Source organism: Heteronotia binoei, chromosome 16 (assembly GCF_032191835.1).
Source record: "Heteronotia binoei isolate CCM8104 ecotype False Entrance Well chromosome 16, APGP_CSIRO_Hbin_v1, whole genome shotgun sequence".
Classification (NCBI taxonomy): domain Eukaryota; kingdom Metazoa; phylum Chordata; class Lepidosauria; order Squamata; family Gekkonidae; genus Heteronotia; species Heteronotia binoei.
This window is the reverse complement of record NC_083238.1, coordinates 38,765,338-38,781,889: the sequence shown is the minus strand read 5'-3', so window position 1 is coordinate 38,781,889 and position 16,552 is coordinate 38,765,338. Positions and strand designations below refer to the sequence as shown.

The 16,552-nt window shown below is 41.4% G+C and overlaps 1 protein-coding gene across 1 annotated transcript in view; it reads left to right on the top strand.

Annotated features, from left to right (window-relative positions):
* Nucleotides 1–16,552, top strand: part of CERKL (ceramide kinase like) — a 77,537-nt gene that overhangs the window by 48,153 nt on the left and 12,832 nt on the right. The window contains exons 4-8 of the mRNA XM_060257312.1: nt 2,098–2,161; nt 6,687–6,829; nt 13,257–13,331; nt 15,105–15,282; nt 15,900–15,968. Of these exons, the coding sequence (XP_060113295.1) occupies nt 2,098–2,161; nt 6,687–6,829; nt 13,257–13,331; nt 15,105–15,282; nt 15,900–15,968 (529 nt within the window). The remainder of the gene's footprint in view (nt 1–2,097; nt 2,162–6,686; nt 6,830–13,256; nt 13,332–15,104; nt 15,283–15,899; nt 15,969–16,552) is intronic.

The following is a 16,552-nucleotide window of genomic DNA, read 5'->3' as shown; positions in this document are numbered from 1 at the left end:
TTATCAGCAAGACATCAGTACGCCTCTGAGGTTGTGCAGGTTGCATATTGCTTTATCCCAGCTAAATGGACAGTGACAAAGATGAGATCAGTGGGGTACTGGGGTACATCCCTCCCAACCCCAACTCCTATATATTTAAAAATAAAAACATAGGTAGAACCCTGCTGGATCAACCCAATGGTCCATCTAGTCCAAAAATTGTCTCACATAGCAACCAACTAGTCGTCCTGTAAGGTCAAACAAACAGGTCATATAGTGGCCAGCACTTTCCTCTGATGCTTTTTCCTGGCACTGATATTCCAAGTCTTAGCCACAATGGTATTAGCCACTAGTAGATCTATCCTCCATAAATCTGTCTAATCCCATTTTAAAGCCATCTACACTCCTGGCCATCACTGACAGTAAATTGCACACTTGAACTCATTGAATAATTTTCTTTTACCTGTCCTGAACCTATTTCCCAACATCTTAATTGGGTGCCCCTGAGGTTTACGATTATGCAAGAACACCAAATATTGCACCTCTTGGGTATTAATACAGCTGAATGTTTTATACTAATAGCAGCAAGGGCATTTGAAGATTGGGCTTCTACCCACCTAACTACGGTTTCCAGGGATGGGAGGCTAAGTTGCACAGTGGTGGGAGCAGGACGACTTTATTTCTGGATAGTCCATGCTTCTCTTTTGGCTCTTAACATCTAAAGGGCAAGAAGACAGCACACAGGGTAATTCTGTTGTGTAACCTGAGTTCCTCATTGGCAACTTTGGGCCAGAGACAGTGCTTTGCTGTTGTATGAGGTCACTGGCTACCCATCCTTGCCGAACAGGTGAGGCTACTAAGGTTGCTTAATTAGTAGGAACAATGGCAGTACTTTAAATTGTTTTCTAAACAACCACCCGGTGCATTAAAGAGATATTTTTTAATCTTTGTGGGGAGAGAGAGAGAACGTATTATCACTAAGGACAGACAAGCATGAAAGATTAATGTAATCTTGCATATAGTAATGCACATTCTTACACAAAAAATCCATCTGGAAGTGTCATGTCAGTCAGCAGAAATCCTTGATGAGTGGATGCAGCTGGGCTGTCTCTTCTGGCAAAGATGCCCCAGAAAATGCTCAATGTGGTTCTGATGCTTTATGCCATCTGCAGGATGCCAGTTTATTCTTTCCTTGCTGGCATCCACTGCACTGCGCAGGATGTCAACAAACAGAGGCGGCAATGCAGAGTGACAGATTCATTTCCTCCAGAGGCTACATACTCTGGTATAGACTTGTCTTGCCACCCTCCTTGTGTTACATTCTTTCATTACTGGTCTTTGGTTCTGTTTCTTATTTACCGTGGTTAGCTTGTCCAAGTTAGAAATCTGCACATAGTAACACAAAGACCATCACATGTTTGTGTAATTCAGTAATATTTATAATATCATTACTTCCAACAGAAAATGTCAGTTATGCCTGTGCTAGTGATTCTGTTATACACAGTGCAATCCTAAAGACACTTTCCTGGGAGTAAGCCCCATTGAATAGACTGTAGTAGAATTCAGAGTAGACCTACTTAGGATTGCTCTCTTAAATGTAATCTATCTTGCTGAGAAAATAACTATCTGCCTTTTAACTACACAGCATTGAAAAAGTCCTAAGATGTCACACAACTTTTCCTCCATGTCCAAAGCATAAGGAGGAAATAATGACAATGACAGCATTGTCCACAAAACCACATGACCAGCACTGAAGGCTCACAGGGACTCTGTGTGTCTACAGTGGCAGCATTCAGCACTACTTTGACAGACAGGCAAACTTGTGCTTTAGCAAGAGGTTCTGCTGTTTCAGGTCCAAAATCCTCAGAGTGATACTGAGTACACTGAAAGTAGTTCTTTTTTGCCATCCTCAGGGCATAGAGCAGGGATTACTGTGGGGGTGGGGGTGGGGGGAGGTAACTGAATGTCCTGTTTTGTTCAGAGGGTTGGACTAGATGACTTTTGGATCCCTTCCAGCTCTGTTTCTGAAATATGTTCATTTTCATTTCAGACGTGCAGTGTTGTTTGAAATTGCGTCTGTTCCCCCCTCATGTTTAACAAAAGATGTTTCTTTTGTAGTTACTGAGTATGAAGGACATGCTCTTGCAGTGCTTAAGGAATGTGACCTAAAATCCTTTGATGGGTAAGGGTATGTTTTTTCTTCTTACTGTAAAGGTGGTATTAACCGAGAAAAAAGCTGATAGGTGATGTGGGATTTAATAATGACTGAGATTTTATCTCTTATTCTGTTGAAAAAAGCCACAGATTCTGTCTTAATCCAGTTACTTTATGCACTAGCTATGGAGTTTTCTCATCTGCATAGGCTTCCCTATTGAAGCATCAGTCTATGCTCACAAGTGCTCTCTTTGTGCATCAGAGCACCCATCTAAACTCAAGATGTTTAGAGTTGTGTAAGCAAAACACCATATAATTTTAATTTATTTTTCAAATTATATATATTATTTATACTTTATGTGAACTTAATTATAGTGCACATTTCGAATACTTTAAGTGATTTATAATCCTAACAAAGGTTCCTACTTCTGTACCTTTCATACATTCCTGACAAAATAAACATTCATTTTGTCTTTCAAATAGGAAGTTTTATATAAATAATGTACTACTTGATCTCTGTTTAAAACTAGCTACAAATGCGTGTTTATAATCAGAGCCACTGAATGCTGCACCTCCGAATCTACAAACATGATATAAAGATTTTATGTCAGAGCAAATGGGTCTGCAGGCAGATAAACCTCAGAAGTTTGGAATCCTCATTTCAAGCTTGGAGAATAATGTATCTCCCCCAGTATTGGTAATTATTTGGACAAATGGGGGACCGGCAATGAAATATGGGGGAAGGAAAAGAAAATAAGCTGAAGGAAAGGAGAACAAAAAGAGGTAGTTAGATCTTTTGCTCCTTAGCTTTAATTCACTTACCATTTTCTTGCAATAGAGAATGTGGTGTGGGGGTGCTATCAGACAATTCTCTGATAGTATGACTTTGTTCTTGATAACTTTAGCTTTGATTTCCTTTCATTTATCTTTGCCTGTAAATCCACCAAGTGATAATAGTTGGTATGCAGTCTGTGCATCTCAGTAACACACAGGCAGAATATTCACTAGGCAGGCCCAGTTCTGGCAGCTTCCAGTATCTGAAAATGGGGGCATTTGATGATAGGTTTGAAAACAGGCTATTATACTCCAAAGTTTCATTTGGCTTAGTGGGATTGTTGACATGGGGACTATCCTAGCAAGCATAAAAGCTTTTTTATACAACACTCATTGGAGTTAATCAGTATGCTGGATACTCAGACTTGTTGCTCTATCCTGCCTCCCTCTGCAGAGTAAACCCCAACTCCTGCCTAGTGGGACCCTTCCCCCCACAAGAAATGGAGCTGCCCTATGAAAGTGCATACAAGGTGCCTGGGAGCCCTCCAACAGACCCCAGCTCCCTATAGTTTGAGGCAGGCTGAGGGGGAAGGAGGCACTAAGGATGATGTCAGCTGGCAGTGGCTGGAGACATTATACTGGCCAGTAGGAAAGCCTGGCGTTGGGTACATGTATGCCCAAAGGTGTAGGAATATGGCAGCGGAAGGGAAAGCACCTGCGCTTTGGCAAATGCCAAATAACCGAACATTCTGGGTAATAAAGTGCCAGATAACAAAGCTTTTATTGTTCTTTCACTGAATGTTTAGCCTGGACATTTTTCAAATAAAGTTAGTGTATGCTGAAATGTGTGTGATGAAAGAAGAATAAATGGTATTTTGTTTATAGCTGAAAGATTGCAGAAACTGGTTTGTATTTTATTTTAACATGTTATTTAAGATAGTTATTTCATCTATAAAAGTTGTTAGTTCTGCTACATCATCATCATCATTATTAATTATCACAATCAGATATTTGACTGGTAGGTGGTGTTCTGCAAGTTGAGATCTAGCCAGGTTTCAGGAATTGCAGAAGTATCTTCACAGGATTCTTGCTGTTCCAAGTAACACTGTCTTCTGGAGCTAAGCTTGTGTTATCTGCTTGATGACCAGAATATCCATGTGTTTCTTGAGACTTCATGACACTGCTCCAAGGACTCCAGTGACAGCTGACACAGTGCTAAACTTCTTCTCTCAGAGGTGCTCTAACCCTGTTTGTAGGTCTTGGTATTTGTGATCTTCTGTTTTCTGTTCTGCTGTCTCCTGGGACTGAACATAAGAACATAAGAGAAGCCATGTTGGATCAGGCCAACGGCCCATCCAGTCCAACACTCTGTGTCACACAGTGGCAAAAAATTTTATATATACACACACACTGTGGCTAATAGCCACTGATGGACCTGTGCTCCATATTTTTATCTAAACCCCTCTTGAAGGTGGCTATACTTGTGGTCGCCACTACCTCCTGTGGCAGTGAATTCCACATGTTAATCACCCTTTGGGTGAAGAAGTACTTCCTTTTATCCGTTTTAACCTGTCCGTTTTAACCTGACTGCAGTGTCAATGATCTGAATCCTATTTCTTTTTTTCCCTACAATTGTGATATCAGGGGTCTTATGCTCCAGGTGTTTATCTGTTTGTAATCAGAAGTCCCAAAGAATCTTTGTTTCCTCATTCTCCATGATCATGTCTGGTTTGTACTCCCATTGATTTCTGGCTGATGATATGCCATACTTCTTGCAATGATTCCAGTGCAACATAGCTGCAACTCTAGCATGACATTCTTTATAGTCACTTGGAGTATTTATTTTTCTACAGACACTGATCATGTGGTCAACTGTTTCATCCTTTGTCTTGCAAAGTCAACATTTGCTGTTATCACTGGTCTTCTGAATCTTGGCTTTTGTACTATTCGTTTTGAGTGCCTGCTCTTGTGCAGATAGAAGGAGGTTTTTTTTCCTTCAGGTGCCCATTTTGGAGCCACTTCTAGATATTTTCACTATCAGCTTTGTTCCTTGCATCTTTCAAATACTGTCCATGCAGTGCTTTTCTTTCCAGTTGTCAAAGTGAGTTTTGATTTCAGTCTTTTTGTAATCTTCAGTTTCTGTAACCTTAAATAAATCTGCCTTGTACACTTCAACTAGTAGCTTCTCTCAGTGTAGTCCTTCAGTGTTTGTTTTTCTTCAACTGCTTGCTTAACTTTCAAGAGACCTCTTCCACCTGATTTTATTTATAAGTAAAGATGATCAACATCACTTCTAGGGTGTAGTGAGTGATGCATCATCATTACCTTTCAAGTTCTGCAATCTATTGCTTCTAATTCTGCTTATCCAGTCAATGAGTATCTTAGAACTGTGTCTGCCAACACGTTGTCTTTACCATGTTGCCTGCATTTAATCACAATATCTTTCTCATTCTTTGGTAATACTTCTTGGTTGTATTTTTCTTAACAAAAGTTTGTTTGATGTTGTCAGCTTCCAAAATTCTAAGATATATGTCAGTGAAGCTCAGTGTTTTAATGTTGTAGTTTGGAATTTTGAGTTCTTCTTGTTCAACTATCTTTCCTCTATTCAGTGCTAATGCTGCACACTTGTCAAGGCCAAATTCGATTGTTATATATTTGCTGAACATTCGGACTGTATTTAGTATAGATTTAGTATTTCGTAAAATCTTCAGGTCTCTCTTTGAAAGCTGGTATCCTAGGCCTGTGCTGTTGAGAATGATGGTGAGCGGTATTAGGGCAATAACAAAGAGCAGCGGTGATAGTGAGTCTCTTTGGACAAATCCTTGTTTGATATTAATTATTCCAGTTTTTTCCCCTTTCACTATCAACCTAGTGTTCCATTTATTCATGGCAGTTTTGATAAACATTAATACAGTTTTGCTGATGCTTATAATTTTTAGTGTTTTCATGATCGATGTATGAGGGCATTAACCAGCTTCCTAGAATCAATCCAAGCAACATTCAAGTTGGTTTTCCACCTTCTACAAATTTGTAAGACCAGGTGTGCAGTCACTCACACTGAATAATACACTTTCAAGGTACTTTCCTACTGGACTTTGCTGTGTGAAATGTCAAAATCCACTTTCAAACAGTTTCTGAAACAATTATTTAGCATGTGTGACCACAGTCCATTTTATCAATCAGTGACTGATCTTTAGAGCCTTGGAATTTTTGGAAAATGTATTTTTGTTCATGTGGCAAAACTGAATTGAGTTGTAGATATTCTTGAATGGAATTGGCTATAATTTCTGTCAGTAGTTTAAAAGTTGTTGGGAGGCAGGTCATGGGGTGGAAGCTGCTTGGCACTGCTCCTTTCTCTTTGTTCTTCAGAAGGAAAACTGTCCTATCAGTTCTTATCCAGTCTTCTGCTTAGGAATGGAGCACATTATTAAGCTGTTGCACCAATCATCATTAATTTTGGAATACTGGAAGCAACTTGACAGCACTTAACATACACAATTAAAAAATAAAACACAGTTTGCATGTTTTATGTAAAATAATAACTATATTAAGACTAGTAAAATATCTAAGTTTCTTTGCTAGGCATGTTAACGGAACTTAAAGCTATATTCTTGTAGCTGTGCAAAGCTGGATTCTCGTATTGGGTTTTACTGCATCAACTGCCCGGAAATCAAATTGGCCCCCAAATATTCTGAAAGTAATCAATTTAAATGTGTGTGAAGTCTGACATTAAATTGCTTTTCTTGTATTGAATAGTCTTCTGGTTCGTTCTGTTTTAGGGTGGTTTGTGTGGGTGGAGATGGGACTGCCAGCGAAGTGGCTCATGGTATTTTGCTTAGAGCCCAGATAGATGCTGGGAGAGACAATGATGATGTTCTTGAACGAGTAAAAGCACAACTGCCTCTTGGAATAATACCAGCAGGTAAGAGTCTAGTACAGTAAATATCAATCTGTTGAATGCTGTAGATAGATTCTCTTCAGTATTTTGCACTGCTTTTAACATTTATGATATTGTTCCATTACAGTTTTAACTTGTAGTTTTTATTCTGAAGACTCTAATAATTTTTTCTTCCTAAGGGTGACCACCATACTCTTTGTATGGTTCTTGAAAGAAGGCTGTATTTTACTCATAGATGTGAGCATAACCAAAACAAATCTTTGCATCAAATGTCAGACCATTAGTGGAAACATAGCAGTGATTTCATGATGGCAGTAATAGTTACCTGACCACAGAACTGCAGTTGCAGTCTTAAGCCTATTGATTTCTGTGGACAGAAGGGTTCAGCTGTGTTTAGGACTGCACTGGTACCTAGTACCCTGGGTTATTTGGATTGGTGGTTCCCAGCTGGTGGTTTTCATAATAATTACTTGTAATTCACAGGGATGCAGGGTTTTCATAACACTTACTTACAATTCACTCTCCCTTAGTCCTCATCTTCACCTGCAGGTCTAAACAGGCCCTCTCTTGCAGATCCTGCCAGGGAGTATCCCTTAAAGCAACACTAATAACATTTACTTCCAACAATACTACTGCAGTTTTTCTATCTTTAAAGCTTACTTTAAAAGTTAACTATAATAACATAATGCCTGTAAATGCCTTGAGCAAAGAGGAAAGGTGGAATATAAATATTTAATTTAAAAATGTTCTCAGGAAAAATTGACTCTTTGTTTTCATCATGGTGGAACCAAGGTTCTTTGATAGAGTGACTGGTGGGGATGTAACTTATGGAAAGTTGAGAACCACTAGTTGAGAGAAATACACTTGCAAAGGGGTGAATCTCACCCCCAGTGGAAACTTTGCTGGGTCTGTCAGCAGGTGCCAGATTTTTCAAGTTCCTTATAATCTTGAAGGATGATTTGGAGTGGCTGTTCTTCTGAATCCAAAGTACCTTTCTTTCTCCCTCCGTGCATACCTTAGATAAGGTAAAGGGCACAATGGGTTATTGAGAAGAAAGGACATGCTCGTTCAACACATCTGTTCCTCCCCTCCTTGCTGTTTTGTAGAGCACCACAGCTTTCCCCCAGTGTGGCAGAAATTCTGTTTTAAATAGCACACACAAGATGGCTGCCTTTGGCACATTTCTTATTTGATGCTATGGTAAATGTGGACTGGTCTACCCTTGCCCACACCAAGTTGGCAGTTCACCATTTCTCAAAGTCATCCAAGGTTATGGATCAGTTTAAACTTCTATTAGTTGATTCTCTGTCCATCCTTAGCTCTGCCTGCAGAATCTGGTGGCCTGTGTAAGGATGCATGTGACATGTGAGAGAGCACTTCAGCAAAACATTGATGCTTCTTTGGATTCACTCAGAGCTTCCACAGCCAGTTCTTTCTTTTCTAGAAAGGTTTATCTTTGTGTTAATAACTACCAGCTAAGAAGATAAAGAATGGATTTAACAAGGAGATATCCTTGGCTGCAGCTTTGGCAGCAGATTAATCTTTGACTTTCCCAGTATTCCGTCACAGTTGTGGGTTCTTATGTGTGGCCCATGTGGTGCCACTTTTGTGGACCCAGGATCTCAGTCTACGCTGGTCAGTTTGTCTTTCCAGATTGGTAAACTGTTTGGGGATCCTTTGAATCCCATTCTTATTGACACAAGATAAAAAGAAGTTTTGCTATCTGTCCCGCCCATCCCGGGCAAGGACTGCGCGAGGGGGACCCCCCGGCGCCTGCCAGCTGTTCCCGGCCCCCGTCACCGCCCCGAGAGCCTCTCACACCTTCCCAAGCCCCCGCGGCAGCCCCACCCCTCACCTGTGCTGACGGGGCGCCAACAGCCGCCCGAGCAACGCCTCACAGCCGATGAGCCCGTCTCCAGGTCCGAGGAGCCTGGCCAGAGCGAGACGTCAGGGAGCAGGAGGGAGAAGCTGAGCCCAGCGCTGGGCAGAGAGGAGGAGAGCCGCCTGACCCGTGGCAGCGAGAGACGCCATACCCCAGCGTGCTGCAGAGGTCCAGGACGCCCAAGGCACGCCCAGGCAGCCCAGCCCCGGCTCGCCTCTCCCGGGCGTCTGGGGCTTTGAAGGGGGGGAGGAGCCAGAGAGGGGCAGAACACAGGAAGGGGGAGGATTGGGACGGGAGGATAAAGGGAAGGGAGGCAGAAGGTCGGGGAGGAAGCTGGCCAGTGCTTATTGAGGCTGCCTCGCGAGAGAGAGGGACAGGAGCCGCTGTCACGACTCGAGCCTCGGGTAGGCAACGGCTGCTGGCGTCCCCGCAGTCAGCCAGAACTCTTGCAGCCGGCTGAGGTGTTCAGGGAGCAGCACAGGCGTTATCTTAAACAGTCCAATTAGTCAAAACCATAAATTAGTCCGAGCCGAGGGATGAGACAGAGAGCGTAAACACAGGAATGCCGAGGGTCGGGTACCCAGAGGGAGCAAAGCCGAATGAAGTCAAATTACCAAAGCAAGTCCACAGAGCAGAGTCACAGTCTAGAGTTCCGAGGTCCAAGGTCCAAGCCGGGTCAGAAATATGCGGGTTCTCACAGGAGTCAAGAGGGTGCAGAGCGTGGTCACGTCCCAGGAGGATCGTTCGTTGCCAGCACAGTTTGCCACAGGGCCAGGATTGCAGATATACTGTGCTGGCTTGTTAACCCATTAGTATGCCGGGCTTAGATCTCTTCTCCCCCACATGCGTGCTTCACTCCTTCTGTTTCTAATCTCCTGCCGTCTCCTTTCACGGAGCCGGCTAACAGGTGGTGGAGATTCAGGAGGGGATGAGCTGGGGCCCGGCGTGGCCTGATCCGTTCCAGGTGGCTCCTGCTGCCGGCTTGCCTCCTCAGGACTTACATCCAGGGCTGTTAAAGGCGCCTGCTCTGAGCTAGCAGGTGCTGAGTCAGGGGCAGGCATGACAAGCCGCAGCACAGCCAGGAGGGGAACAGGGGCCTGTGGTGAAGTAACCCGGCTCCCACCCCCTGTTTCTGAGACCTCTGGGGAACGCCCCAGAGTGCCCGGGAGGGGCGATGGCGGCACCGGGAGACCGGGAGGGGTGCCCAGGGTGCGACACTATCCTTGAAACATGGCAGTGTTCCAACAGAACTTGTACCTGAAGTCTCAGGATGTAGTGTGAGCCTTAAGAGACTTCTGCCCTGGCAGTCTCAAAAACCCAGTGGGAAGCCCAGTGTTTTTTTGCCATTCCTTTTAGTAAAGGCAGGAGCCTCGCTGTGTATGATGCCAATCATAATTAGGACAGCACTGGAATTGCTTACAACAGTGTCAGCATCTCTTGTGTCCGATTCCTTTGGACTGGTGATTTCAACAAGGTGAACTTTTTCCAGGGTGGGGCAGCCCTCCCTCCCAGGTTTTCTTTTCTTGGTTCCTTATGATGGACATGGGGTTTTCAGTTTTGGGAGTACCTTCAAAAACTTGTAGCTGGCCTAGGCAGTTTGAATCAGTGAAATGTCTGCCTTTCCTATCTACTTGCAGGTTTACTCTGCTAACATATTTTTTTAAATTAAAACAATAGTTTATTTATTTTGATATTTATATTCTGCTGTTTTCCCAATGACCTCTGAAAGCAGATTATAGCATCAGTTTCCCTCCTCCATTTTATCCTCACAACAACCACCCTCTGAGGTAGATTAAGCTGATAATTCAGATGTTCTGGCTAGCACCTTCTTCTTACTATCCAGACTTGTTCTGCCTCTCTTCCCCCCACTACCCCTGAGGTGGCCAGCAATCTGGAATGGAAGTAATTGTGAAATTCACCATCTGATTCTTTTAGATGTGTTAGTATTGTTTATATATTTTAGTACTGTACTGTTTATATATTTTATTAGTACTGTTTATATATTTTATCCTATGGCCTTTGATATTTTTTAGCAAATGTACATCGCTCAGGGCCCTGCAGTAGCAGGGATTGGGCGATTCAGAAATTTAATTAATAACAACAACAATGTGACTGCCCTGAGGACACCCAACAAGCTTTCATGGCAGAGTGGGAATTCAAATCTGGCTTTTCCAGATTCGAGTCCAGCACTTTAACCAATTAGAGGGAGCTTTTCCAATCCTAGGCTCGATCTGGGAAATTCTGGGAATGCCTTCCCCTTGGCTTTTCAGTTCAAAAGCCTTACCTGTCACTAAGAGGAGGTGCTTCCCAGAAGTAGAGGCTGCCCAGCTCAGAACTGCCTGGAATGAAAATTCATAGTAACTCTCCATTTCTCCCCCCCCCCCTTGCTTTATCTAACTATTTCTAGTAAACTTCTTGAAGTGTTTCTTGAATAAATATTTTTATACTTACACTGCACACTATATGAATTTTAACTGTGTGTAGCAGATATTTTAAAGAATAGATTATGAGAGTGAAATCCAGAATAAAAGACTGATGCTCAATTCTTAAACTGTGAAAGAGTATGCTAAACTTTGGTGAACTGGGAGGTGGCTGTGTAGTAGTTAGGACTGGTAGATTCTAATCTGGGAGAACCAAGTTTGGTTTCCTACTTCTCTACATGAAGTCTGTTGGGTGACCTTGGACCAGTCACAATTCTCTTAGTCTCTCAGCCTCACTTACCTCACAAGGTGTTTATTGTATTGCTGTGCTTCTTCTGTTGTATATTGTTGTGATCCGCTTGCGGAGAGAGTGGAATAAAAATCGAAATAAATAAATAGGGGAGAGAAAGCAGAGGAGTGTCTGATCTAGATGAAGGTGGGTTATGTTGGGCCAACATATCAAGCTGTTCTGGGGTAGTCAACAATGAAGAGATCTGATGGGAGGAGGCTTGTAGTGGTCCTGTTAGCCATTTGGAGTAGTTTTTGTTGCCATGGAAACTACTGCTAAGGAACTCAACAGAAGGATTTGGATAAAGAGGCGGAAAAACAGGAAGGATACGAAAAAGGCAGTTTAATTGCTATAAAACAAAGGGGAATTTGGGTACTGACTGTAAATCTTACAGTCTTAAATCACTCACTCACATGAAGTCTCTGCTCTCAATTAATTTGTGGAGAATAAAATATTGTTATGAGCCTTAATTTCCATGATATTTTGGACAAAGAATCACAGTGCTGGTGCGATTTTCATGAGACTTTTAGATATGCTTGACTAGGAAGTCATTACATCACATTTATCTGTTTGGATGTGGGAGACATTAACAGACTTATGAATATTCATGTTGTCTGGTTAATTAAGTTAATTGTTCTGCAGGAGTGCTTGCACTTCCAAGGACATTTTCCCCTACAATTTCTGTCTGGTACCTTCATTAGTCATGCTTTACATGAACTACTGATACTTTTGTAAACACTGCTGTTCTTTGCCACTCTTTGGAAGAAAGAACGTCAGCATTTCAGCAGCATCTATATTTTATTGCGTATGTAGTTGATGAATATACAGACGTTTAAAGTAAAGGCCATGTCTCAGTCCATCTTAAAATAGCCACAAGTAAGCTGTCCTTTAATTGTGGCTGGCTTGTGCTGTCATTGGGACAATGTGAAAGCCATTCACCCTGACAAATTTGTAGCCTTGATCAAAACAGTTATATTGTGAAAACTAAATAAAATAGTTATCCAGAGTCACCTGTTCAGCAGAGAAAGCCACTGTGGTATAATTATTAGACTAAGAGTAGGAGTTGTTGTTGTTCAGTTGCACAGTCCGACTCTTTGCGATCCCATGGACCAAGTCACACCAGGCCCTCCTGTCTTCCACCGTCCTCCAAAGTCTGCTCAAATGAGGATAAAATAGGGGAGAGGAAAATTATATAAGCACATTGGTGGAAAGCCAGGGTCTCTTTTCCCAACGAATCAGATTCAGTGATTCTTGGATCTTGACAGTTATCTTCCCAGTCAAAAAATAAACAATTGGATCTGTAGGTGTAATAGTGCTACAGAATTGGGTATCAAAATGGGATGTAAATCCTGTGGGCCTTCCATTATATCAAGATGGGTAGCTGTGTGAGTCTGTCTGTAGCAGTAGAAAAGAGCAAGAGCCCCATAGCACCTTAACGACTAACAAAACTTCTGGCAGGGTGTGAGCTTTCGTGAGTCACTGCTTATTTTTTTGGATAATGTTGTATGTGTAGGATTTGACCATGGAATACTTATCTGCAGAAGCTCATTCTTGTGGCTGGAAAGATAAATAGGAAAGGGACAGGGCGTGGTTTGCTTTAAAGATTCCCTGGTAGGGATTCCACAAAAGAATCCCTTTCTTGCAATATAACAAGCTATTTAAAAAAAAGAAAAGAATTTTAAGCCTTTCTGAGTATCTGTTAGCCAGAAGCTTTTATGATTCTAATTTGGAACAACCCTTTTGTGTAAGGAGTCTCACTCCAACCAAATCCAAATACTTAAAAAAAAATACTCAGAATGAAATATTGTTTTGTTGATGTGAGCAAATTCGCTTTCTTCCCTTTTTGTTTAACATTTACAGGTTCCATAAATACTTTGGCACATACTCTGAATGGAGTTCAACACATAACAACTGCAGCGTTGAACATAATCCTGGGCAAGTGTTCTATATCACTGTATCTGAAAGTTTTAGAAAACAAATTGATCTTTGCTATACAGTGTTTTATTATATCTCAATGATGTGTTTTCTTTTCTAATATATGCCATAATAAAAACTGCATTTTTTCCTATTGATATTAATAAAAGAAATAGAGCTGCACACTTCTGTAAGTTGTATGATTCAAACAGGAGTATCCCGGTAACAATACAATATAAAGGGAACTGCTTTATGCTTCCAACCTGACATTTTCTGGCCGTGCAAAACCTGATACAAGTGAATGCTAGCCAGATTGTGTGATCCAACTTGCAACATGTATAATTGTTTTTATATTTTCATGTTATTTCATATGTTGTGAGCTCCCCTGAACCTACTTGTGGGGTAGGGAAGGATATAAGTTTAATAAATAAATAAACAATATCATCTGTTATGGGGAGGGAGGAACTATGAATTTTTTCTGGGTCTTTTTCTGATGGGATGGGCATCTTCCTCCACTTCTTTTTCTCTGTGATAGCAGCTGAATTCTCTGCACAATGGCTTATTTCAGAGTTGGTTTCTTTTAAAGGTGTTTGAAATAATTTAACATTAGTAAGGAACTTAGAATTTTAGCATACAGTACCAGCAGTCATTAATTTCTATAACATATCATTTGTTGTTAATTTTCCCCTGTGTGCATTATGGTTATATCTATGGCATGAGACTGCCTGCTGGCAAGGCATGCTATACCCACACGCTGCCCCTCATCCCTTCCTGTCTCTTACTGGTTGCTGCTGAGTGGCAGCCCTGGAGCTTATATCAGTAAGGTTTTTTGCATTATAAATTGCTACTAAAACTTTTTTTCCATCTTTGGAGAGGAGCTTGTTTTAAAAAACTAATAACATTTATTTGTAGAGAGTTGTGTCTTTGGTGCATTCACAATCTGTCTTTGGTACATTTGAGACTTGCCCCTTGCTTCTTGAACAGCTAACTGCTCCATGCAGAGTAAGAGTGCAGTCCAGTCCACTGTAATGGCTCCAGGGTCTCTTGAGTGCTGATTCACATATTTCAAAGTACTTATGTTCCCTATGTGGCTGCCTGCCAAGAAGATTTTTATTCTGATGTGCATTGTGAGTTCCTGTGGGAAAGTTGATTCTCCAATGGTCCTGGGACTGGGGCAGTTCTTTACTTTTGGAATAGGTTCCTCCCCCAGAATCGACCCAGGAGAGGGGTGGCCTGACCCCCAGTTTCACCAGCCCTGCTGTGAGAGCAGGATGTGTTCAGTACTCAGGAGAGTGCAGCGATCCAGAAAAAAGAAGACCAGAGAAGAGGAACAAAGGATTCTCTGCCACCTGCAGTCAGGCCATTTAAACTGGACTGCCTAACAGAGCCCACCAAGCAGCTGATCCTGCAGGGAGAGTTCTTCCTGCAGGCACAGTTGGGGCTTTTCTGAGCAACCCAGTTTAGACCAGACTGCCCAGCAGAGCTCTCCTGGAAGCCAGTCCTGCTGAGCAGTCTGTTTTTGCCCGAATATATCTGGGATTTTTTTTATGGGGGGGGTGTAATTTCCCCCCCAGTTTTCCCCAAAAAATCCCAGATACATTTGGAAAGCCCCCAAACTACCCCAGTGCTTGATATTGACAGAGACATATATAAGGGTACCGGGTATTTTTAAAGGATCAAGTTAAGTTTTAATACAAAGTTTAAAACTATTTAATGTTTCAATGTAATTACAAACCATCCTGAACCCTAAAGGTATTGTTAAAAAATAAAAAAAGAATTTTGTTTCCGTTTCAGGACATCTTCGACCAGTAGACATATGTTCTTTCAGTAGTCCGACTGAACTGCTTCGTTTCGGTTTCTCTGCTATGTTTGGTTTTGGATCAAGGACTCTCGCTTTTGCTGAAAAGTATCGATGGATGCCTTCAGATCAGCGGAAAAATTTTGCTGTAATCAAGACACTGGCAAGTCTGAAGTACGAGAGATTTATTTTATTTTTGAATCCTTCTTAGAATAAAATTGTAGGATTCTTACCGAATCCTTGCCTTTTAAAAAGGAAATATTGATTGAAGTGTATAGTAACATAAAAGAAACTTATGTTGGACCCATCCAGTCTCAACACTCTGTGTCACACAGTGGCTAAAACCCAGGTTCCATCAGGAGGTCCACCTGCAGGGCCAGAACACCAGAAGCCCTCCCCCCGTTGCCCCCCAAACACCAAGAATACTGAGCATCACTGCCCCAGACACAGTGTTCCATCTATACCTATAATAGCCACTGATGGACCCCTGCTCCTTATGTTTGTACAATCCCCTTTTGAAGTTGTCTATGCTTATAGCCGTCACCACTTCCTACAGCAGTGGATTCCAATTGTTAATTATTCTTTGGGATTATACAATTCCAATAATTGTGTTTAGATAACTTGAGAAAATATTATTCAGATAATCTAATAATAATTTAAACTAGTAACTAATACTAGTCTTCTAATATATCGGAACAAAAAATGTTATGTAAATATTTAAGAATATATATGTCAGTATTATATGTAAACATACCTAACACTTGCCAGTTACTTCTTTGTTCTCTTCTCAGAGCAGAAGACTGTGAATTATCATTCCTGCCTTTGATGCACTCACAGCAAACTGTCCCAGAGAAGGATCGGTAAGTAAAAATTAGCCATGCAGTCACAAATTAACAGTGCTTTCAGTCCAGCTACAACTTGTTGGGTCTAACTTAAGCTCCATTGATCTCAGTGAGATTTAAGTGTCATTGGATCAGGTCCACTGAATTATTATAATTATTTTCAAATGATTTCTGAATGAAGTAATTATATATTTGTCTTTACGGTTTTAGATTATGATAGATAGAAGCCAAAAGCAGTAGAATCCTAAACATTGAATCCATTGAAGACATTGGGCTTAGAAGAATGTTTGGAATGACACTGCTAAAGTTGTCATTAGCATGTTTTTTGTAAATATACCTTCCTAGGAAGTAATTCCTACCTATTTCAGAGTAGAACCTGCTTAAAAAAAACATAATTACTAGTATCAATATAAAACTTTGCCTCTGTTTATTGTTAGTTTTGGTTGCATGCTTTAAACTCTGGGTTAGATCCTACAAAGTGCTAATAGAACAGTTTCTTACCATTAAATAATCAAATAAATACACAAGGCATGATGCAGGACTTCAATAATGTGGCTGTTTTGTCTGTTCTTCCCCCCCTCCAATGAAAATGGACTCAAATT